This window comes from Arvicola amphibius, chromosome 11 (genome assembly GCF_903992535.2).
Source record: "Arvicola amphibius chromosome 11, mArvAmp1.2, whole genome shotgun sequence".
Classification (NCBI taxonomy): domain Eukaryota; kingdom Metazoa; phylum Chordata; class Mammalia; order Rodentia; family Cricetidae; genus Arvicola; species Arvicola amphibius.
This window is the reverse complement of record NC_052057.2, coordinates 97,618,570-97,643,307: the sequence shown is the minus strand read 5'-3', so window position 1 is coordinate 97,643,307 and position 24,738 is coordinate 97,618,570. Positions and strand designations below refer to the sequence as shown.

General features: G+C 45.5%; 2 protein-coding genes across 4 annotated transcripts in view; both read right to left on the bottom strand.

The window, feature by feature from the left end:
- Positions 1-1,075: 1,075 nt before the first annotated feature.
- Trmt10b (tRNA methyltransferase 10B) lies at positions 1,076-16,235 on the bottom strand. 3 transcript variants are annotated; one of them, XM_038348114.2, is made up of 9 exons: positions 16,058-16,235; positions 11,918-12,130; positions 11,225-11,333; positions 8,920-9,044; positions 6,997-7,149; positions 5,318-5,396; positions 4,489-4,556; positions 2,248-2,371; positions 1,076-1,525 (listed from the first exon to the last, which is right to left on the bottom strand). In XM_038348114.2, the coding sequence occupies exons 2-9, from the start codon at positions 12,101-12,103 to the stop codon at positions 1,395-1,397; spliced, it is 975 nt and encodes a 324-aa protein (XP_038204042.1). In that variant the 5' UTR covers positions 12,104-12,130; positions 16,058-16,235; the 3' UTR covers positions 1,076-1,394. The 3 variants fall into 3 exon arrangements, with proteins under 3 accessions (XP_038204042.1, XP_038204043.1, XP_038204044.1); XM_038348115.2 differs by having other exon boundaries at positions 16,207-16,231; XM_038348116.2 differs by lacking the exons at positions 8,920-9,044; positions 11,225-11,333; positions 16,058-16,235 and having other exon boundaries at positions 6,997-7,138; positions 11,918-12,015.
- A 4,634-nt stretch (positions 16,236-20,869) lies between these two features.
- Frmpd1 (FERM and PDZ domain containing 1) overlaps positions 20,870-24,738 on the bottom strand; it is a 38,202-nt gene continuing 34,333 nt past the window's right edge. Inside the window, 1 exon segment of the mRNA XM_042055957.1 lies at positions 20,870-23,319. Within this exon segment, the coding sequence (XP_041911891.1) occupies positions 20,999-23,319 (2,321 nt within the window). The 3' untranslated portion in view covers positions 20,870-20,998.

Below are 24,738 nucleotides of genomic sequence, written 5' to 3'. Positions count from 1 at the left end.
GTCCTCATACTGAAGCTCAGTGTAACACGGCCCAAGGCTTAACCACTGTATGGTTTTAAAATTGAAGTTATAGGATGTTATAACTTAACATGATATGTCTTCAGTTTTTTTCTTAAATAATAGTATGATGAGGATTTCGGATCTTATTCTAGCCAAATGTTAGTTAACATCAGTTACCACAATCTTGAAAAAAAACTACATGCTCCAGGTTTTAGATAAAGAGAGGTTTGGACATGGGTCGGAGAGAAAATTCTATGCTATTTATGTTAAGAGATAAAAATGTGGACTGGCAAGAATTACAAGTTAGTGGTTCTGGGTTTTCAGGCCTCTGAGTATGAGTTCTGCACCCCTGAATCCTATGTGGCTGTGGTCCATCCCGCATGAGAACTTAAGAGGTTTTCTGAGGCATAGCCTATTTTCAGTAATAACGTAAAATATATCAAGAAATAGTTGCCAGCCGGGCGGTGGTGGCGCACGCCTTTAATCCCAGCACTCGGGAGGCAGAGGCAGGCGGATCTCTGTGAGTTCGAGACCAGCCTGGTCTACAAGAGCTAGCTCCAGGACAGGCTCTAAAGCTGCAGAGAAACCCTGTCTCGAAAAAAACCAAAAAAAAAAAAAAAAAAAAAGAAATAGTTGCCAAGGGATTGAAAGGGAAAAGGAAGTAAGCTGAGAGGTCCTTTTGAGAAACAGAAAACATCTGAATTTGCTAGCAGCTTGACTTTCAAGTTAACCCAAAATGGGAGGAGTAACAGTTTTATCTGAACATGAGAAGCCTTCTGTCTGTATAACGGATGTGGGTAAGTGTGCTTGTGTGTCAGAATGCAGCATTCCTGGCTGCTCTATGCTTACTTTTTGACTAGATCTGGGGTGTATGTATGTGCAAAGCACTTGGCTTGTGTGAGGCTCAGAAGGCTATGCAAAGCTATACAGACGAGAAGAGAGGAGCGCTCCATGACCATAATGAGGACAGACAGCCACAGGAAAGAATGCCAGTCGGGCCCGCCCGGCTGGGCTAAGACAGCAAAGCTGATGTGTGCAGGCGCCCACGCCAGTGAAGAATCCACACATATACAGGTGAGAGAAAAGTAATTTTATCCAAGTTCAGTAAAAAGCTCTGACAATTAACATCTCTAAAGGTAGACATTTCACAAAGAGCTCAGTGTACAAAACATGAATTAACATCCAAAATGCCATTTATTTTGACAATTCCTTCATACATAAACTTTTTTTTTTAAAAGCCATAATATTAGGCTTTATCAGGGCATTGCCAGTGAGCACTGTAGTTTCCAGGCACTGTAGGTGACACAAAGCATAAACACGTGGTAAAGGCAGGTGTGTGTCACTGCCACCCTTTGCCCTGCCCTTTGGTCAGGACACCTTTGGTGCTTCGCCCACTACATCTGGAACTTACGCTGCCCATCATCCACTGGATTCCGAAGAATGTAGCCTTTTCCAGGAGAAACTCCTTTCTTCAGTGCTTCAGGCCAGCTGTGAGTCTCGAAGTACGTGGACAGGATATCAAACACTGTTGGAGGGAAACAGAACAGACTAGTGAAGGACTAACATGGAAAAGGGTGTTGTGGAATGTTCCACTGGCCCAGTGTCCTCTTGAGTTACGTGGTGGTAGATGATGGGAGGAGAGGAGCAAGGACACGGCCCTGCCTACGCACACACTGAGAGGAAAGGCTTGTGAAGAGAGAACTGCAACAGAGGAAGGTAGCACCATGGGAACACAAGCAAGGGGCCTGGTGTGGCCTGCAGTGGGAGGAAAGGCAGCCAAGAGGCCCCTAACTGAAGATACTGGCCAATGAAAGCAGACAGCAGGGCATTCTAGGCAAAGGGATCCTTTCAGCCAGGAACAAAAAATGAGGAATGCCTCTCAGTGGCCAGATGCCTGCCAGCAAGTACAGGAAGGAGAGTCACAGGGACTGAGTCAAGAGACAATACACTCAGAGCAAAGCAGCAAGCTAGGCGGTGGTGGCACACACCTTTAATCCCAGCACACGGGAGGCAGAGGCAGGTGGATCTCTGTGAGTTCAAGGCCAGCCTGTTCTACAGAGCAAGTTCCAGGACAGGCTCAAAAGCTACCAAAAAAAAAAAAAAAAAAAAAAAGGAAGAAAGAAAAGAAAAAAGAAAGAAAGCAAAGCAGCAGTCTGAATACACAGAAAACATAGTGACCAGCCAAGAAAAAAGACTAGTAAATGGCTAGGAAAAAAAACATGTTGGGTTGGATGATGTTAGCAGTACCTTGATTGATGGCCAGTATTTCTGAATGGTAGTTTTTCTCATTCTGGCGCCTGACCATGTATTCCTGGATTGGCAAGCGGGCTGTCTTCACAGAATGTTCTCGAGCTTTTTGGAATGTCACCTTCTGTAAATCAAATTTTCTTACTATAAAAATTATACATGAAGATGTTCATTGTAATGGACACCGCCAACATTGAAAATTCCTACACATTGCTACTTTTGTTGGCAGAAAGATAAGGAAGGACAATGTACTCAAATTACACACCCGAACAGTGCACCCCATTCGTGGCCGCCAGGAGGTCACCTGCCTGTCTCAGGAGGATGTGACAAGGCAGAAGGTGAGTGTGACCCTTGCCTCTGCAATAGCTCTTCCCCATTCTCAACTGTTTCTTTTAAACATTTCAAATCTAAGAAATCTCAGAGACTCATTAAATTAATTCCCATTCCTGTCATCTTCGTCTGCCAGCTAACATGTTAACAAATTTGCCTGAAAGTGAGCACAGACATCTAACAATTAGCCTCTCACTGAGAGCAATGGCGTTCTTTAATACACTACTTCTTTTTCATTTCTGAAAATCCTGTAAGATTATTTAACACACAACCATTATACTATTAAAGTCTCCCTGATGTCTCTTCTAAAGCTTTCTTCTAGTCTATAATCCAATCAAGGTGTCCAGAGTGCACTTCACAGGTTTTCATTTGTAAAAGAGCTCAATCCACAGGCAGGATTCTCCTGCCACAGGCTCCCAGGCAGATGGGGCCATAGACACATCACTGTATTTAACAATGTGTTATTTTCTACATTCTTTTAAAACAACTCGTTTTAGTTTCTATTACAGTGGCCTTTTGGAGCGTCCTTGCAGAATGTCCCATCCTAGACTTCTTGTTTCCTCATGATTAAATTTATATTTTTCAAATTTTGAGCAAGAATACTTGACAGGAAAGAGTAGCACACAGAATGTCTTTCCTAGTGATACTCAGGCTCATCAAATTTGGAGATGATGATAACCAACAATGGCTTCACTGTAATGGTACTGTGCCTTGGTACTCTGCCAGGGCACACTGAGTATGTATCTCAGATAGCTGGTAATGGCTTCACTTAATCCGTGGCCTGAATCATTGACTACACTGGGAGCAATAAAACAATGACTTCCTAGTTCCTATTAGCAGACTTCTGTAGGAGACCACTGCCCCTTTTTAGATTATTATTATGATACCAGGGAACACTTAGTTCTGGGATTAAATGCATGTGTATTTAACCATGCCCTGGCAGAACACTTAATTTCAAATACTTAGCTGTACTTAGTTTTAAAACTAAGTATCATCTGTGTTAAACATGTGCTTCATATATGTCTGTCTCATACAAAATACTTCTACATACATGATAAGCACATGTAAAACAGACCAACAAATATACCCAAGGAAAGTGAACCACGGCGCCTTGTGAGTTGGGGTCCAAGGTGGACGGACACTTATTTCTCACTATGTTCCTTTCTGCAAATGTAAACTCTTATGTCTTTTTAATGTACGCTAATTAGTGAACAGAAGCAAAAAATTAATATTTGTAGAATAGAAACAAAAATTAAAACTTCAGTAACAGTTTAATTATTCCAATGAAGCTCCAATTCAACAAAAGACACCTGAACAAGGGGCTGGACAGATGGCTCAGCGGTTAAGAGCATTTGCTGTTCTTTCAGAGGACCTGGATTTGATTCCCAGTACCTATAGGCGACTAACAAGAATCTATAACTTTGGTTCTAGGGGATCTGATGCCCTCTTCTGACCAGGCGTGCACATGGTGACAACAGACATACATATGAGCAAAACATTCATATCCATAAAATAAAAAATAAATCTGAAGAAGAAGCCTGGACAGTTCCACTGATTTGAGATCCTGTGGGAGTAAGACTCTCACACCAGTAAGAAAGTTAGCCTAGAAGAAGCCAACTATCTCTCCCAGAAAACCAAGTATGGAAAAGTGCTAAGCCAGGATCAGAGCCATCCTGGCAGAAAGAAGAGAAGAAGCAAAATGGCTGTGTCTACATCACCAAGCACGTCTACCCTGACTTCAGGTTCTGCTCCTGAAGGCCGGCCCGAGGAGAAGGGGGACCTCCAGGCAGGAGGGTGTTCTAGGAACAAGCTCTTCTTCTTGTTCCCATGCAGGGAACAGGGCTAGGCCTTCTGGGTAAGATAACAACGGGGCAAATGCCTCTACTATAAATGAGCTAACAGGATCCTTACCTTCTGAATGCTTTCATCTACTAGTCCACCGAGGATGTAAACCGTGTTCTCATCAATGTCTTCAAGGGCTAATGAAGGAAATGATATCAAATTTGTTTTATAATTTCTAAATCCAAAGAAAACAAAAGGAAAGAAATATCACTAATATTAATACAAAACAACAAAAAGCTAATCCTCTGATGACAAAGCAGACAGCAGATGTGAGAAATGCATGCCATGTGCTCAAAGCGACACTATGTTAGGAAGGAAGCAGGACCAGAGCTGCAAAGAAATGTGAGGAAATGAGAGGAGCACGACCAACCTAACACTAGCAAGTGTGAAAACTGTATCAGACAGGATATTCTGTGTGTGTGTGTGAGAGTGTGTAATGTAATATATACCCATATATAGAGAACACTGTTTTTAATATATATATATGTATATATATATATATATATATATATAAAATTTATTTATTATGTATACAATATTCTGTCTGTGTGTGTGCCCGCAGGCCAGAAGAGGGCACCAGACCTCATTACAGATGGTTGTGAGCCACCATGTGGTTGCTGGGAATTGAACTCAGAGCCTTTGGAAGAGCAGGTAGTACCCTTAACCTCTGAGCCATTTCTCCAGCCCCCTTTAATATATATTTTAAATATATGTTATAAACACACACACAGAGTCCAACTGGATCTGGGACTAACCTTGACAGCACTGGGTATCTGCCCATCCCCCAGTTTCTCTTCTCCTCCCCGTTCTCTTGGATGGAGTGAGGACCAATGATGACGAAACAAAAAACGAGGAACAAAGTCGTCCATGACGTCAGGTGGGCAGAGAAGGTACTTACCCCGTTCTGAGTCGGGAGTCAGGTACACAAGGCTTTCCAGAGGGAATAAACTAAAGCAGTCTTCTTCTGTCACATCTAGCTGGAAACACAGAGATTAGCGCACAGGTGGGGTGGCGTTCAAACAGCATGGTGCACACTCACACAGTTCCTGGGCATCTAGTGCTTCTCAGGCACAGCTCCACTGTCCTGGGCGCTGCAGGTCTGAATGATTCTTGCAAAGTGCTTAGCTGAAACAAACAGACAAACCACAAGCACAGACACAAACCACAGAGATGAGACAGAAAGTGACCAGGGCTCCCAGGACAGGGAGCACAGGCCACACTACAGGTGCGGGAGTGCCACACTAGGGATGGCTTTCCAGTGAAGGGAATACCAGAGCCCAGTTTCTGGGAAGAGGCGAAGATGACAAGTGAGAAAGGAACTAAAGCAAAGGAAATCACCTCAGACAGGACACAGGACACAGGAGAGGCAGCAAGTGTGCAGCCCTACACAACACACCTCACACCTATGGCTTCTGTGGCTCTGCCAGGGAAGGCTGCAATAACTTAGTCCAGGCTACACAGCGGCACGAAGGGAGGGGCATTTTTAGTGACATTCCTTAAGACAGATCTGGGTCTCACTTGCATATCTGCTGCTACCTTTATGAGCTCCTCAGCACAGAGATGGGAAGTCCTATAGTTCTTCCTAAAAGACACCGTAAAGCCACACGGCTTCTAAAAACAGCATTTCTCTTCCTCTTAACAACCATGTTTCCTGCCTCTCCATGACTATTTCCCAAAAACATTACGAGGATATGGGTTAGTATGAACTAGACAGGGTGTAAAACACAGTCCTAGACACTGGGAATATCAGTTTGCCAAGGCAGGGTAAAAATGAGAAAAATGTAATACAAGAACTAAGCAAGAATCTGAGACTTTTTAGAGTGCAACAGTAAATACATCATTTCTGTTCAGACACTGCACTACACTCAGCACCATGGGACTGGTTCCAAGATGGTCCCACAGACACCAAAATCTAAGCACGCTCAAGTCTCTTATAAAAATGTCAGTGGTTACATTTAAGCTAGATGCTCCTGAAGACTTTACACCATCTCTAGACTATCTTAATGCCCAGGACACATAAACGGTTCTTATGCAGTACTTTTAGTTTCCTGGTTTTGGAGATGGGGTCTCACAATGGCCTAGGACTCACTTTGCAGTTCAGGCCAGCTTCAGATTTGACAGTGTTCTATTTAGTCTTTGAAGTGCTGGGTTACAGGTGTGAGCCACCACATCCAGCTATATTGTATTGTAGAGAATAAATGACAATAAAAAAGTATGTGTTCACTACAGATGCAATGTTTTCTAATTTTTTTTAAACTATGGTTAAGCTGGGGGTAAGACAGCTCAGTGGGTAAAAAGACACTAGCCATCAAGCCTGACTTGAGTCTTATCCCAGGACCCATATGGTGGAAAGAGAGAACAATTCTCATTGTCCTCTGACCTCTGTATTTATGCCACGGGATACACACATACACACACTAAATAAAAGAATAAGCAGATGCAATACAGATGCAAGTAAATGTGTGGATGTGAAAGTCACAGGTAGAGAGCAAGCTGCACATCAGGGAATGGAAGAGTAAAGTCTTCCTACTAGGACAGGAGCACTTTCAGACAGTTCAGGGGTCAAAGGATTCTTACCAAGTATGCAGAAAATCCATCATTCATCCTCAGACACTCTTCATAGAGGGGACTGTCGGTTGAGAATCCAGTGAGGCAGATCCAAAAGGGCCTGCTGGCTTTTTTGTTTGAACCATACAACCTTCGGATCTGTGCAGCCAACCTGCTCAGTTCCTGTAAAGCAATGAGGACAACTCAGCAAACAAGAGGGACGGCTCCTGCCAGCCCACTACAAGCTGTGGTCCGCAGCAGTCACCCAGTGCACGCTGCGCCGCAAGACCCTCATGAACTAGCCTGGACCCCTTTACTCCAGGAAATAGCACATGGAGAAGTGTTATACTCCATGACATCACACACAAAGACCAAGGTTAAGACAACAGTGCTAGTTCAGAAATATTCCCAAGTGCAAAAACTGAGAATTCCTACTGCTGACTCTGCCATGGTATATTTAATGATATTTGGAAAGATTGCTTCTGCTTTTATCTAAAGTTTTTTTTATTATGTTCAGTATTTAAATTATTTAAAAAGGCTAGAGTAGCAACACGTGTGTGCTCCATTGGGTACATTTGGCACCATCACCCTAACTTTAAGAGATGCCACAGTGTGTTAAAGTTTTAACTTTCCCCTACAATCCTAGAAAGTTGTTTCATAATTTAGCTTGATTTGTGCTATACTGATTAAAAGGCGTAACAGGCGTTGGGTTTGATTTGATCTGTTCTCCCAGCTAATATAAAGGGAGACTGCCTTGTTCATGTTTTGTCTTCTCGTTCATGGCTGCTGCCTCTGCCTCCAAAGACCTGGGATTAAAGGCATGCACCATCACACCCTGCCTCCTTGTTCACTTTTTTTCCCTCTGTTTTTCGAAACAGGGCTTTCCTGTGTAACAGCTCTGGCTGTCCTGGAACTTGCTTTGTAGACCAGGCTGGCCTCGAACTCACTGAGATCCGCCTGCCTCTGCCTCCCAAGTGCTGGGATTAAAGGTGTGTGCCACCACCTTCTGGACATGGCTCACTTTTTGGAAGGCTACAGTTAGAGTTCTGCTGAGAACCTTAGAGATGCAGTCCTCCTAGTTTCTCTGAGAAACATGTACCATTAGCACACATAACAGTAATGCCTGAAATAAGATTCATTATGGTGTAAGGCCTCAAATTCAGCTCCAGTATTATGTGCAGGCTTGACTTCTGGCATAACTGAGAAGACTCAAAAGCCAAATCCAAGCTCCCCCTGCAGTCTGCCTTTCCAAATGAAACAAGTACCCCCAGCTAAAAGGCCTTTCTAATCGAGTGAATGAGGCACAGTTCCTGTTTATTCTTCTTTGCCCCCGAGCAGCCAGTGAAACCATCCAAACAAGTCAACCATTTTGTCCACTGGGACCTGGGGGACATCTCGCCCTTGATACTACAAAGCCAGCCCATTGCTTTCTCTTCCCAAGTGGCTTTGTGTAGCAGGCCATATCTTCCCCCCTAGGCTGTGAGTCCATGAGACTAATACACTGCTGTCAATCTCATCTGTTTGGGATCATGTGGCATGTGTTCAGCCATCACCAGAACCCTACAGGGTAAATCCCTCTCTCACTGGAGGAAATAACGAGAAATAACTAAAATAGAAACACTGCAAAGACCTCCCACAAGGAACCCTCCCCACAACAGGCTGCCAAGCTAGTATTTCTCTTCTAAGCAGGACAAAGGCTTTGTGTCTGGAGAACTGAGCCAGCAAGGGTCCATCCAGAACACATTAAGGCCAGAGTGGGAGACTCGAAGGAGACAAACTGCACAATAAACCAAAGAGCACATGTTCCTTTCCAACAGCCACCGTGGAACTCGGTCACCGAGAATAGAAAACCAAACCCTTCTGGATTACTAGAGAGCCACAGACGCTGGCGATGGTCACCCCTTCACAAAGGCTGCTCCTTTCCACGCCTCCCTCAGGCTCTCAATAGTCTACCTTCTTTGACATGTGCTGGGTCATGCTCAAGTCAACACACAGTCTTGGTCCTGAGTTTTTGGCTTCCAAAAGTTTCTCTTTGGTTAAGGCTTTCAAAAAACGCTTGCTGTGCTGGGGGCAGGTGCCTGCGACAGAAACACCAGAGAGGATTAAGAGTGGGCCAGCACAGGCACAATGGTCAACAACGAATAAATGGGACCTGGTGAAACCGAGAAGTTTCTGCATGGCAAAGGACACCATTATTTGGACAAAGCAGCAGTTACAGAATGGGGAAAGATTTTTACCAACTCCACATCTGATAGAGAGCTAATATCCAAAGTATATGAAGAATTTAAAAAAAAAAACTAGGTATCAAGAAACAAAATAACCCAATTAAAAAATGGGATATAGATTTAAACAGAATACTCAAAAGAGGAAACTCAAATGGCTGAGAAACAAATGTTCAACATCCTTAGCCATCAGAGAAATGCAAATTAAAACTACTTGGAGATGTCACCATCAGAATGGCTAACATAAATAAATAGAACAAGTGACAGCTCGTGCTGGCGAGGATGTGGAGCAGAGGGAACACTCATCCATTGCTGGTGGGAGTACAAACTTGTACAGTCACTATGGAAATCAGTGTGGTGGTTCTTCGGGAATATGAAAATCTACCCCAAGATCTAGCTATCCACTCAAGCAAAGAATGCTTCACCCACAGAGACACTTGCTCAACCATGTTCATTACTGCTTTGTTCATAATAGCTAGAAATGGAAACAACCTAGATGTCTCACAACAGAAGAATAGAAAAAGAAAATGTGATACATTTATACAATGGAGTATTACTCAGTAGTTAAAAAACTGACATCATAGCTGGGCGGTGGTGGTGCGCGCCTTTAATCCCAGCACTTGGGAGGCAGAGGCAGACGGATCTCTGTGAGTTCGAGGCCAGCCTGGTCTACAAGAGCTAGTTCCAGGACAGGCTCCAAAAAAGCGGGGCCGGAGAGATGACTGAGTGGTTAAAAGCATTGACTGCTCTTCCAGAGGTCCTGAGTTCAATTCCCAGCAACCACATAGTGGCTTACAACCACTGGTAATAAGATCTGGTGCCAACTTCTGTCTGCAGGGACACATACAGACAGACCATTGTATACATAATGAGTGAATGAATGAGTAAATAATAAAAAGCTATGGAGAAACCTTGTCTCAAGAAACAAACAAACAAAAAACCCACAAATAAACAAAACAAAAAACCAAAAAAAACAAAAACAAAAAAGAGTTGAGACAAGCCTAAGCTAAAGGCCAAGCTCTCATAATTAATAATGAGTCTCCAGGTCGAATTTGCAGGCTAGGGATCCAAAGATAGTCTGACAAGAAAGCCTGCAACACCAGTCTGTTGCCAAGACTATAAGTTGTTCACCACAAACTGACAGCAAGGCCCCATTGCTGCAGACAACACCTACACAGCACATTGAACATGGAGAAGCTGAGCTGGTGGCCTAAATAGAGCCTTCACCCTTCACCTGTCTTTGGTACAGGAAGGTACTCTGTATGCTAGCAAAAGAGAAATGTAAACACCAAGACGGCCACGAACCCTCTGATATACAATGGTGTCCTGACTGCAAAATATGCTGGGGCAATGATGGCATAAAGCTTGTGGGAGTAACCATCCAATGTCTGACTAAAGGCCCATTCCACGAGATGGAGCCCATACTGACACTGCTTGGATGGCCAAGAACCAGAGACTAGATAGCCCAGGGACCTAGGGAAAACCAAGTACTAGTGAACTAAAACAACCAAAAAAAAAAAAAAAAAAACCCAAAAACCCACATAAATAAAAACCCTGAATACATAGCAATAAAATGACTCCTAATGACATTCTGTTGTACTCAGATCAGAGGCATCCTCCTGCAGCAGAGACCCACAGCCAGACAATGCAGAGTCAGAGACCTTGGAACACTCAGCCCTAAGGGGATGTCTCTATCAAATCTCTCCCCTCAGGACTCAGGAGTCCCAGGGAAATGGAGGACCCTACGAAAACAAGGCCCTAAATCAGCATGAAGACAGCTCACATCAGTGAACGCACAGAGACTGAGACAGCTTGCACAGGACCTGCATGGATCTGCACCGGTTCCTCTGAGCATATATCTTCCAGTTTAGTGTTTTTATGGGATTCCTGAGTAGGTGTTTGACTATTGCGCCTTCTCTAGGGCTCCTTTCCTTCTGTTTGTTTTGCTCAACTACAATGTAATAGTTTTTGTTTTATCTTATTATGTAATTTTACAATTTCTAAGTTATAAATTATACGATTGCAGTTATCATTACCTGGGTGTTCTGCACGCTTGACTTTTCTTCTTTCTTTTTCCTGCTTCCTTTTGCTCTTCTTTGAGGAGACTATCCTTTCCCAGTGTCTCTGTTTTCTCTGCACATTTTTCTTCCATTATCCAGAAAACAAAATTATTTGAGAACTCCGTAAGAATCAGAAAGAAAAATGGACATCAGTTACCTTTCTTCATTTACATATAAAGTTAGAGAGGAAAAAACAAATCTACTGGCTTGTGTTTATTTTTAATTTTATGATTTCTTTGCTATTTTATTTCCATTGGTGAATATTCACTATACACAGTGCTGAGTTGTTATTATTACTGTATGCATTGCTTGGGATCTGACTCAGGGCCATGCAAGGCAACAGCACCTATAACTGAATGATTATAATTAGAGAGAACATTACCTCACCCCAGCATCATTAATAGTGACTTTCTCAGGTTATAGAAAACTCATTTTGGTATAGAATCTTAAGAACAGAGTTGGGAGTCCTTGACCCTTTTAGAGGCATATCAAAATTTCTTTTGAATTTCTATTTGCATTCTTAAGACTCAAATGAAAACGAAACCTTAATCAACCTATCAGGGAATGGATTCAACACTTAGAACACACAAAATTCATTCTCATCTCCTTTCATCTGCTGATCGACCCTTAGAGCCGGGTTCTCTGGGACACTCCTCACGGCAAGCTCACCGAGCCCCATGCTGCACTGTTTGCAGGGCACGCCTCTTCCTCTTGGTGCTCGTATTCCACATCCATCTGCAGCAGCTGGAAGATCTCAGACAGTCCATCTTCACCTCTGTCCTCTTGGGAACCGTCTTGTCCCTGCACCCCCAGTGACTCTGCTTTCTGAGCACTTTCTTCTAACTTAGAGTCCATGCGCTCACGGCATTCACACAGCTAACTCTACAGCCAAAAGAGAAATAGCGTTAACTGTGTTAGTGGTGAGCAGGTGTGCAGTACTGGTCCAGACTGACTGAACTAAGGAAAGCATGCAGCTGAGTATTCCAGAGAGGTAATTTGGCAAATGGTCAGCAGTAAAGAGCCAAATACACTAATAATATTCTAAATCTCTAGCTCTACTTAGGAGTCCTCCTCCCTTCTTTCTGTGTTACTAAGGATCAAATCCAGAGCTTTGCATGCGCTACCACCGAGTTAGATCCCCGGTTCTCTTTCTACTTTTTATTTTGAGACAGGGTCTCACTGTGAAGCCTTCAATTCACTCTGTACTCCAAGCAGGCCTCAAAACAGTAAACCTCCAGTCTCAGGCTCCTGTGTAGCTAGAAGTTCAGGTCAAAGCTACCAGGTGCAGGTTAAGTTTGAAATGAATTTATTTACTGAGTGTATCAGAAAGTTAACGGCATATACAAAATTCAATAACATATAGAATTCTTCCAGAGAAATGAGAAAAACAACACATTCTCTAAGGATTCTAGAAGTACCACTCTTTTCATGTATGGAAAGCAATGCTGACTATAAGGCTTTTCAAACCAAAAACATCTAAACCCGTGTGACGGCTCTTCTCTTAGCCGTGTACACAAACTAATCATCTAAACCCGTGTGACGGCGCTTCTCTTAGCCGTGTACACAAACTAATCATCTAAACCCGTGTGACGGCACTTCTCTTAGCCGTGTACACAAACTAATCATCTAAACCCGTGTGACGGCACTTCTCTTAGCCGTGTACACAAACTAATCATCTAAACCCGTGTGACGGCGCTTCTCTTAGCCGTGTACACAAACTAATCATCTAAACCCGTGTGACGGCACTTCTCTTAGCCGTTCACACAAACTAAACATCCACATCACGTTTGCTTTTTTTGTTTGTTTGTTGTTTTGTTTTTCGAGACTTGGTTTCTCTGTAACTTTTTGGAGCCTGTCCTGGAACTTGCTCTGTAGACCAGCTGGCCTTGAACTCACAGAGATCTACCTGTCTCTGCTTCCCAAGTGCTGGGATTAGAGGCATGCACCACCACCATCTGGCCATAATCTCTCCTTATTAAAAAGAGCTAAAAAAAAAAGTCAAAGGAATTGTAAGGGGACCTATGGCTCAGGGGTAAAAAAGTTCTAGCCACAGGAGTCGTATGAGCTGATTCGGCAGGAAGACCTGAGTTTAACCCCTGGAACTCATGTAGATGTGAAGGAAGGAACTGACTCCACCAAGCTGTCCTCTGACTTCCACACATGTGACATGGCATACGCACCAGCACATTATGCACACACACACACAAATAAAAAAATAAAGGCCCTGTTGGGGAGTGACTCGTTCTAATGTCTCTTTGGAAGTCTGGCTGAGAAGGAAAAGAGATAGGAAAATTTTGAGGGGCTCTAGAATCTTCCATGGTTGCTGCTTAAGAAGCTCGAAAACCGGGGTTGATGTTTTCCTGCCAAACTGAATTCCTTTGAGAGACTCTGCGAATAAGACTGGAGAGACAGTCCAGCAGTCAGGTCACTGGCTGCTTTCACAGAGGACCTGGGTTTAGTTCCCAGCACCCACACACCAGTTCATAACCCTCTCTACCTTCAGTTCCACGGATCCAATGCCATCTCTGGCCTCCAAAGGAATCAAGTTCACAGACACACATGAAGGAAAAACAGTTGTACACATAAAATATAAATAAATAAATCCTAAACAACAATAAAGACCTTGCGATCAGCAATATTTGGCATTTGTTGAACTTAACTACTTTCTTTTCTGTTTGTTTTTTGTTCCTTGCACCTTCCTAAATTCTGTAGTCCCTAAAGATGCTTTTTATACGAGGGAATCCAATAAAGACAACACCAACCACTACCCTGAATCTATATTGTATCTGCCTGCACACTCCTGAAGGCAGAGCCACCTTTCTCGAGCTTCGCACCTTTGGTGGATGGCATGAATCTTGGCACGCAATGGAAATTCAGTAGGTGCTGAAAGAGGTTATCATCTCAGAGTCCTCAAAAGACAAAGGTGCAGTTGAGCATCAAAACACATACACCTGCTGCTCTTAAAGAGGACCCGAGTTCTATTACCAGCACCCATATCAGGTGGCTCACTGACTATAGCTGCTCTCTAGGGGATTACTCTTTTCTAGACTCTAATGGCAACTGCACCCACATACACTTGTGTGTGCATGTATGAGCACATATACACATACAATTAAAAATAATCTTAAAAAAACACACAGATCTGATGAACCTGAACAAGACATTATCTATGCCCAGATTTGGCATTTCACCCCTTAATTAAAAAAAAAAAAAAAAAAAACTTTTCTCAAGGCAGAGAGCCTTTTCTCAAGCCTGTAACCCCAGCAGCTAGGAGGCCGAGGCAGGGAGACTGACTGTGAGTTCTTGGCCAGTCTAGCCTACACAGTGATTATATCCCACCTCAAATTAAAACAAAAGAAAAAAACTTTCCGAGCCTTAGTCATTCAACAGAGCTGCTAAGTACCTGACACAACAATGGTGTATCTGGGGAATTTGGCAGTGACATTTATTCCACTTTTATGAGGTTCCAATTTTCGACTGCTTTGAGTTCAACTCAAACTGGTTGTTCTCCTTTTTCCTACTCTACCATAAATCCTTCCAGGGAAAGAGGTCAAACATTTACCTCTGCACCCCAGAACTTGTACTACGCAGGAGCAGCCTAGGATGGGCAGAGGTGGTGCACGCCTCTGATCACAGCACTCGGGAGGCAGAGACTGGTGAATCTCTCTCAGTATGAGGCCAGGCTGGTCCCCAGAGCGAGTTCCAGGGCAGCAAAGGCGAAAGTAACACAGCAGAGGGCTTGCCCACCATGCAAAAAAAGAAAAGCCCCAGATCCAATCCGCGGCACTGCCTAACCAGGAGTGACCGCTCAGGTGACACTAGCACTAGGAGGGTAGAAAACAAGAGAGTCAGAAATTCAAGGTCATCCTTGGCAACACGTAAAGTTTGAGGCTAGTTTGGACTACCCGAGACCCTGTCTCAAAATAAGTAAATAAATCCATCAACTATATATTCATAAACAGATAGCAGCAGATAGATGAGTAAGGGTTTGAAAATTATACCACCCTTCTGCCTAGAATCTACGGCATTTTCCAGTTCACTTACAGTAATCCAGTATCTACACAGATCATAGCAGGCTATCCCTTCCACCAATTTCCCTTTTCCTAAAAGGTTCCATTTATTTATTTTTATTTGACTGACTGATAGGGTCTCACTAAGAAGCCCAGGCTGGCCTCCAACTCACAGATCTGCCTCGCCTCTCTCTGCCTTTCAAGTGCTGGGGTTAAAGGCCTAAAATTTTAATTCATTTTTTTAAAAATGATGTATCTATGCGGCTATGTGCACGGAAGTGTGAGGCATCAGAACCCCTGGAGCTGAGGTTTACAGGCAACCATGAGGTGCCCAGATACGGATGCTGAGAAGCAAACTCGGACCCTCTACAAGAACCTTCTTTCCTGCTAGCTCGGACTCCATCGATTTTCTTTAGCTGTCTCTCGTCTACCTATTCCCCCAAACGGACTAAATATCCCGATGTCCCTGCATAAACTGTTCTCTCTGCCCACAATGCTCTTTCCTTAATCTCACACGTCCTCGGCTCACGCATATTTTCACTATCCAACGCTACTCACTTATTTTTTTGTCTGATTTTCCCACACCCTTACAAGTAAATGTTTACTCGGGCATTCAATAAATACTTTTTGCATTAACTCCGCCATCCCCGCCTCAGACCTTTCACAGCCCAAGTGCCACCGGATGCGCACAAACGCCAACGCTAAGTGTCCAATCATCCTCTGCGTGCACAGGTCTCCCATTCTCTCATTCTGGGTAGTGGGGCCCCAAAGCTAACCCCTTCAGCACTGGAACACCGACCTGGACCACAGGCTGCAGGGAACGCGGGTGGGTCCCGCTGGCCCGTCGGCTGCGAACGACTGTGGGTGCCGCGGCTTCACGGTGGGACCCAGTATTCTCTAGCCAACCTTCAAAACAGGTATCGTCTCCGCGCCCTGCCACCCACGTACCTGACGACCACACTTCGCTTAGAAGAGATCAAAACGATTGGTCCCGCCCCCGAACTACTTCCGGATCCTGCTCAGCTTCGAGTGGCATTCTGGGAGTTGTAGTTTTCAATCCAGCAACTCTATAGAGGATGCCAGTAGGCTAGCTGGGCATCTGTATTGTGGGCACCCGTAAACTAGTTGAGGGTGGCAATTCCGGCTCCTCGCAGAACTCACGCAGCTCAAACAGGTGACCAGTCGCTTTCTGGCTAGCTGGACACTGCAAAACTGGGCCGAAACCAAGCTTTAAACCTTGTCTATTGTCAGTATGGGGCCCTTATGGTTTCCTGAATTTCCCCTCAACCAAAAGGGCCCATGAGCTAACACAGAGCCTTCCTGAGCACACTCTGCCATCAGACTGTGCAAGTTCAAAACCCAAACAAGATTTAAGAGGCAAGAGTCTAGTGGCGGCTACATCCCTGTGTATCTCCCTTCACATATCAAACCAGAAACTGGCGAAACGACCTTTCCTGGTCTTTTTTAAGATTTATTTTTGCTTATGTGTATGGGTGCTTTGCCTGCATATGTACGTGCTCCTCTTGAGTGCCTGGTACTTGGGAAAGTCAGAAAAGAGTGCTGGATCCCCCGGGAACTGGAGTTACGGATTTATGAGCAGCCGTGTGGATGAGAGAACCAAGCCCAGGTCCTCTGCAAGAGCAGCCAATGCTTTTAACTGCTGAGCCATCTCTCCAGCCCCCGCCCCCTAGCCTTGTGTTAAGACAATCTGCTACTTTCAGATTAATTTATGCAGTCCCAGGAGTTGCATTTTTAGAGAGACCATACGACAGATGAGCCTGAATTGTCTCCCTCTCATGAACCCAAAGCCTGGTTGTATTCCTTCTTGGTGCACTATTTTCTATGCACGGCTCTTCCCAATCCATACTTCAATTAAAAACAAAAACAAACAATAAAAATTAAAAAAAAAAACCCAGGGTCCTATCATGTAACTCAAATTGACCTCAAATTCACTATCATCCTGCCTCATTCTTACAAGCGCTGGATTCCAGTTGTGTTCCACTATACCCAGTGCTTTAAAAAAATATTTAAATTAATTTGTATATAGTGTTCTGCCTGCATGTATCCCTGCAGGCCAGAAGAGGGCACCAGATCTCATTACAGACGGTTGTGAGCCACCGTGTGGCTGCTGGGAGTTGAATTCCGGACCTCTGGAAAAGCTGCCAGTGCTCTTAAGCTCCGAGTCATCCATCTCTCCAGCCTTTCTCCTATATGACCCAGCTCTACCAAGTCTTCTTTGTTTCCTGTTGACTCTGGCTTCTACTCGCTGCGGGCATGCTTTGGCGCAGCTTGAAAGGTGGGTCAAGCCGCCTTCGATGCTTTTAGAGCTGAGCTCACAACCACGGGTCCCTCTGCCTCATAGTCAGCCATACTGCACGCCTCTCCGTCCTCAGGTTTTGGTGTCACCTCACTTCTCCCACTTTTCCTTCTGCCTTCACTCCTAGAGCTGCCACTGCTGCTCCAAAGACGCCTCTGCCGATCCCAGTGGCACCTGGGTGGAGTAAACTCCAACCCTGTCCCCCAGCGCCTTGTTCCACCTGATCCTGTAGCCTACCATTTCTATCTGCTCTGGTCTCCCAAGGCTTTAAACACACCAATGGCATTTGCACACTCTAGTCCCTCTCCTCTCTCTCTCTCTCTCTCTCTCTCTCTCTCTCTCTCTCTCTCTCTCTCTCTCTCTCTCTCTCTCTCTCTCTCTCTCTTCCACAGCTGGGTTTTAAAGATGATCATTAAAAGTTTTGTTTTTATTTATGTGACTGTGTGTGCCTGTTATTCTGTGTGCCATGCAAGTGCCCATTGAGGTCAGAAGAGGGAGACCAATCCCCAAGAACTGGCTGTTGTGAGCTACCTGATGTGGACGCTGGGAAGGGAACCCTGTTCCTCTGCAAGAGCAGCAAGTGCTCTTAACTCCTGAGCCATCTCTCCAGTCCCTGGTTCTTGCTCTCTAAGCTTCCACTTGAACTGTCTCCATTCAGAACAGTCTTCTGGTCACACTGGGTAGGACTGGCTCATCTGATCTGTTCTGGCACCTTTTTAAAAAGTCTCTTCCATGTCAGCAATTTTGTCTTTCCTGCTAATTAGAAGTTCCTTGAGAGCGGGTTGTGGTGATGCACGCCTTTAATCTCAGCACTTGGGAAGCAGAGACAGGAGGATCTCTAAAGTTCGAGGCCAGTCTGGTCTACATATCTACATAGTGAATTCCAGGACAGCCAAAGCTACATAGTGAAACCAAAATAATGATAATAAATAAAATGAAAAAAAAGAGGAGCCCATATTCACTGTGCTCATGAGTGTTTTACCTGCTCTCCCTGCATAGTAGATTCTGACTAACAGAATTATTTTTTCTTTCTTGACATCTAAACCCTACAGAATCTCACGGCCTGACATATGGTACCCAACAAATTCCTGCTGTCACCCCAGTCCTAATTAGTACTGCCTCTTACAGAGAGCCTTCCTTGACGACTCATGTCTCCAAAGATTCCTTTCCCTTTACATGTCTCACGTGCCTTCTCTTCGGTGACCCGGAGCCTTGCCATCCAGCCTCCATCAAGAACTCTTAAAGTCTGGTCCTCACCTCGCCTGCCTCATGGATGGAGTGTATCAAAGACAGTGCCAGAGAGAATGCCTTCCCTGCGCTGTAGCTTCTCAATGAGTACCGAGAGCTTCCTACCACTTCTCGACCTTACTCTTCCTCATGGGATGCACAGGGAAAAAGAGCAACCAAAGAAAGGTGGAGACAGGTGCCTCAGCTGTAGGCTTGATCTTCCTCCTTTCTGTATGTGTTTCTCATGGAACTGTTAAACACGTGTAACAATGTAGAATGCCATATTTTAAAGGGTATTCAAACTATCCACATAAAGCTTCTGGCATAGTGTAGGTTCTAGCTAATTGGACTCAGGTATGGTTCAGGTCAGTCAGGATTCAGTCCCAGGTGAACTCACTGGTGAGCGTGCAGATTCTGTCCACAGAAACAACTTATTCTGATCTTCTTAGCAAAGCTTCTGATGTTTCACACCATGCAACTTGGTTTCTAGCCTGGTGCCCTATTACTTTTCAGTCATGAAATCACTTCAAAGTTGTATTCAAGAGTTTAAAGTTTATCTGGGCAGTGGTGGCACACGCCTTTATTCCAACACTTGGGAGGCAGAGGCAGGTGGATCTCTGAGTTCGAGACTAGCCTGGTCTAGAAGAGCTAGTTCCAGGACAGGCTCCAAAGCTACAAAGAAACCCTGTCTTGAAAATCAAAAACAAACAAACAAAAGTTTAAAGCACCATTCTAAAGAAACGAATCCTCTCCCCCACACACGCTGATTAACTACTTACAGGTGACTGATTCGTCCCTCATCCTGCTTCTGCTGGGCAAAGCCAGAAATTAGGTGCCTAACAGGGGTAGAGCATTGACCTCACAGCGAGTCAGTAACAGGAGGGAAAGAGGACCTCTTTGATGACCTCTGAAGACCCAGAATGAGCCACCAAACTACATTTGACCAGACAAGAAAAGCCAGATCAGAAGTTGTCCCAAAGAAATCTTGAAAAGGGTTTGTCTGGGAAAACAGTGTGTGTGTGGTGTGTGTGTTAAGGGGCGGGGGTTTGAGTGAGTTGGGGGTACAACTTTCAGACTAAGAGAAACACAGACCACTCTGTTAGCAATACTTATAATCTATTATATAGCTTCCTAGATTTCTGCCCTATCAAGGAGACAATATGAGCCTCCTCATGTACAGGAGAGAAAACCCAAAACAAGAAGAGTTTGAGCAGCTTGTCCATGTCCATGATGGCTAAGTAGGATTACCTCGGCAAGCAGAGGCCAGGGAGAAGTACTGACTATATTTCTTCTGCCTTAATATTAGTCCAATAATGACAACTTTGATTTCCGGATTTAATGTTTGCCTTACAATATTAAAAACAAAAACAGGATGCCAGAGTCAGGGGTACAGTTTCAGAAAAAGCAGAGACGACCCCTGCACGTGGGTGACAGAGCGGCTAGGGAATTTACTGCCAATTAGTGGCAATCTATGCTTGCAGCAGAGAGGCAGCCAAGAATAACTATCAGGTCTCTGGTCCCGGGGCTGCAACTCCAGATTTGGAGGGTTGAACCTACCAATAACACATGTATCCACCTGTTTGTGAGGTGAGAGCCACAATGAAGTAACAGGGGAATCAAGACTGTTTTTTGTTTTTTTTTTTTTGTTTTTTGTTTTTTTTTGGCAATTCCTGAGTTCTTGGGACAAAATCTGAGACTTCTTTTTGCCTGATGCCTGCTGGTTGGATGACCATCTACTCTCCTATATGCCTGCACATTCTGAGGAAAAGCCTTGTGTCATTCAGCCTGCTGTTTCTCAGGTTCCTAGTACAGGCCCGGTGCAAAGGAAGGGAATGTCTGTTGAATGGATATGAGTGAACATTTTCTGTTTGGTTTTGAGACAGGGTTTCTCTGTGAATATCTCTAGCTGTCCTGGAACTCACTCTGTAGAGCAGGCTGGGTCTCAAACTCACAGAGATCCACCAGTCTCTACCTCCTGAGTGCTGGGCTTAGGGGCGTGCATCACGACTGCCTGGCTTGAATAAACATTTTTAATCCAAATTTATCACCACTCAGAACACGACAGGCTAAGATTAAGCAGCAGTTTATTCGAATACTCTACATAGTAAACATTTGAAGGGGGTGGGTGGAGAACTAGAAGAGGCTTCTTGGAGGACTTTCCAGGCAGGGTAAAGGGGCCTGGGGTAGGTGACTTGTTCACAGAGCAGTGGATGCCCGGAACTTCTGGGTCAAACAGAAGACAGCAGCTGTGAGGGCTGTGCATTGGCGAGCCAAGAGTTTCACACTGAGGTCATGGTAGCCTCTCTCACAGGTCAGTTTTGCAGCCTCCACAAACTGGTGGTAGGTATAAACCACGTCCCTCAGGTTCCCGGCCACTTCCTTGTGCCGGGTGGAGCAGCGGCTACAGTCTGTGAACTGGAAGCAGAGACCAGCCAGCTGGACCAGGTGCTGGAAGGTGACACGCACAGCACCCTGCATTTCTTCAGGGGACTGGTCCATTCTGATCACATGCTGACAGCTGGATAGGAGCTTCTGGGAGCCCATGCACAGGCGGCTCCGGCTTTCTGAAAAATGCCAGGTGCACTTGTCAATGGGGTGTTTGTTCCCAACACCCCAGGAAGCTTCTAGAATGTCCTGTAGCTCCAGCAGGCTCTCTGTGAGTTGGACAAAGCCCTCGGGAGCACTTGCAGGGGCAGTTTTCAGCTGTCTCAGAGCCCTGGAGCAGTACTCTGGCCAGACGTGGTTTTTCCTGGGCAGGGGTGTGGTACAGCTGTAGGCACGGGCTGACCTCCAAGGCAGAGTCACCTGGCTTCCTGCAGAGGGTGGTGAGGTAAGGGGGGCAACAGGATGTGTCTTTGGGTCTCCATCTTCTTCCTCTGTCTCAGGCTGCAGGCCTCGAAAGCACGTGGCATAGGAGAACTGGCATCTGCAATGCTCTATGCCAATCCCGGCAGGCACCACTTCGTCCATGCCAGCAAAACCCAAGGAGGTGGCCTTGCTGAGACCGGTGGAGCCTTCAGGGTGGCTCTCTGGGGCAAAGCACAGGAAAGACCTCTCAGGTGGAAGGCAAATGATAGGACTGTCACCTTTGCTGTCTGCTGGTGAGCCATGGCCGGAATCTGCTGAGCGGGGTTCCTCTTGACATGGTGAAAGTTTTGGCAGGGAAGGTACTGTCTGGACACAGATTTGCTGAGGAGTGTCCATAGGGGTTGTGTCTTCCCCTATGACAGGGTTAAGTTGCTCTGCCTTGACCCTCTCTGGAGGGAAGGCTGATGGGATGGTCTGCTCCCTAACTAAGAAATCAGGGCCCAAGTCCAATTCTGCCAATAGTTCCTGTTTCGGACAGGCCTGGTCTATGGCTTCTCTCTGCTTCCCTGGGGAGTCTTTGAGGGAACAGGACGGGGTCTGTTCTGTCCATGTTCCAGGAGTCTCTGAGGAGAGGGAGCCGGCTATTTCGCCAGCTGGAGTACGAACATCAAGAGCCCGTGGAACATTATCTGAGTCCATCCCAAATTCTTCCTGAAGTAGGGTGGGTCCATTTGTGTAGGTGACTTCACTGTCACTTCCCAAAGACAGCTGTCCTCGTTCTCCCTCTTCGGAAGCAGAGGCAGTCCCTTCTGAATCCACGCCACATTTACCATGCCTTGTCCCATCTCCAGGAGACAAGGACCCTCTGAATCTGGGGGTAACTTCGTGTATATGCTTTATTAAAAAAGACCCCAATTCCATTTCTGATTGGCCCCCTTCCTGCTCTGATGTGTTTTTTTGAGGGACATGATGTGTCCCTGGGCTGCCTGGATTAGGGTTAGCGCTAGAGGGAGGGGAGGTGCTGCCCTCAGGCTCTGGGGGGAGTTCTTTGGGGGTGGTACCATCTAGGTCTTGAAAGGGAGATAAGATTTGGAAAGGCCTGACCTGAGCAGCCTGTGGGTTGGAAGAACTTGGGTCGGAACAGCGAAGGCTGTGAGGGCTGCTTGCTGAGGCATTGTCAACAGTGATGGCCACGGGGGGAGCCTCAAGATTCTCTGCATTGCTGGGGTCAATTCGGAGGCGAATGGCAGAAATAGAAGACACTCGGGAGTCGATGACTGACTTGGTTTCCATGGTCTCTGGCTCCATCTCCATGATCCTGGAGGCTGGATTTTTGCTCTTTGTCTCCCTCAGCGAAGCCAGCAACCCCAAGGCCTTGGTCTCCAGGAGGCCTGGCTCACCTTGCATGTCCTGCAGGGAGGACACAGTTGGGGAGGGAACAGTGAGGGTCAGGTAGGGCTCTCTGTCATAGTAGCAAACGTCATCCATGTTCTCTTGGGAGGCTGATGGCTCCAGGGGGAAGGAGACCTGGGAGGTGTGGTCTGTCTGTAGGAAGGATCTTCTTTTCCTCAGAGTCTTGGCATACTTCTTCACCCCTCCCCGTCTGCTTGGTTCTCCTCCCTCTGGTCCCAGATGCAGGCTTTCCTCTGAGCTATGGGTTCTAGACTGATCCTGCAATCTCTCGGCACTAAGATTGGCAGCTCTGGGCCCTGCAAGTCAAGATAAGAGAAATCACATTAAGTACCTAGAAGCAGAGAGGCTTGCCCGTGCTTGGGCAGCATGTAGACTTGCCTGAACTCAAGCCCTACAGTCTCCTCATCTGAAAGATGGGAATAATGATTGCAGCAGACATTTGTTATGTAGCTTGTCCAAGACCTATTTACAACCTTTAGTCATAGTAGCATAAGCTTCTTTCCAGGAGACAACATCTCCTCGTACAGTCTGATGAAGACTGGCGGTGCTAGAGCTCAAACCCTATGCATGCTGGGCAAGCACCCCGACACTCATGCTCTCAATCCATAGGATGAAGTGATGAGATTCATAGCCCAGGCAGTTAGCTACAAAGTCTCCGGAATTTCAAACACACAACACACACACACACACACACACACACACACACACACACACACACACATTTTAAAAGGGTGTTAGAAAATGGCTCAGCAGGTAAGAGCATTGGCTGCCCCTCCAGAGGACCTGGATTCAATTCCCAGCACTTCCATGTCTACACACAATCATCTGTAACTCCAGTTTCAAAGGATCTGATACCCTTTTCTGGACCCCGTGGGCAATGCACACACACAGTATACAACATATATGCAGGGAAAACACCCATACACATAAAACTCATTGAAAAATTAAGAAAAATATAAAACCATGTGTGATGGTACATGTCTATAATCTTATCACTCAGGAGGCCTGACAAGTTTAAGGCCAGCCCGGGCTACATTAATATCAAGACTGTAACTCAACAACTGTTAATAATAGCAATGAGAAGTCATTATGCAGCCACAGGACCCTGACAACAGCACAGCTGAGCAATTCTGCTGCGCAGACTCCTGGCCTGGCTACCAGCCATATCTGAACCCAGTTCTTCAGGCTTGCTGGAAATCTCAAGGTTTTTTGCTCTTCAAGTTTCTCTGAATGACGTTAACTCCAGCCCATAGCTACTGCTGCTTCTGTCGCTACTTTTATCTTGCCTGTGAGGTTGGGGGGGGGGCTGCTTTCTTTGGACAAACAGGAACCCTGACCCTCAGTCAGTCACGAGGGGTTTGCATACGCTGGATGCTCTTTCTCAGAAGAAGCAGTGTGTGAAAGGGTCTTGGGATTTGGGCAGAAGGAATCAGGATCACATGTCAGCGGGGACTCGGAAGCATGTTAGACACTCAGATCAAACATTCCCAACCTGCTTGCATGATACTGAAAAATCTTACCAAATTCTAGGTCACCCCTCAGACCTCCAAAGTCAGAACTGCTGAGGTTAACGCAGAGGAACTGACAGACTTCAAACAAGGTTCCTCGGGTGGTTCTGATTTGCTGCTATGTTTGGGAGGAGCTGTCTTGGCTACCAATACCCTTTAATGGAGCTCACAGTGTGTCAGGAGCTGGACTGAAACCTAGGTACAAGA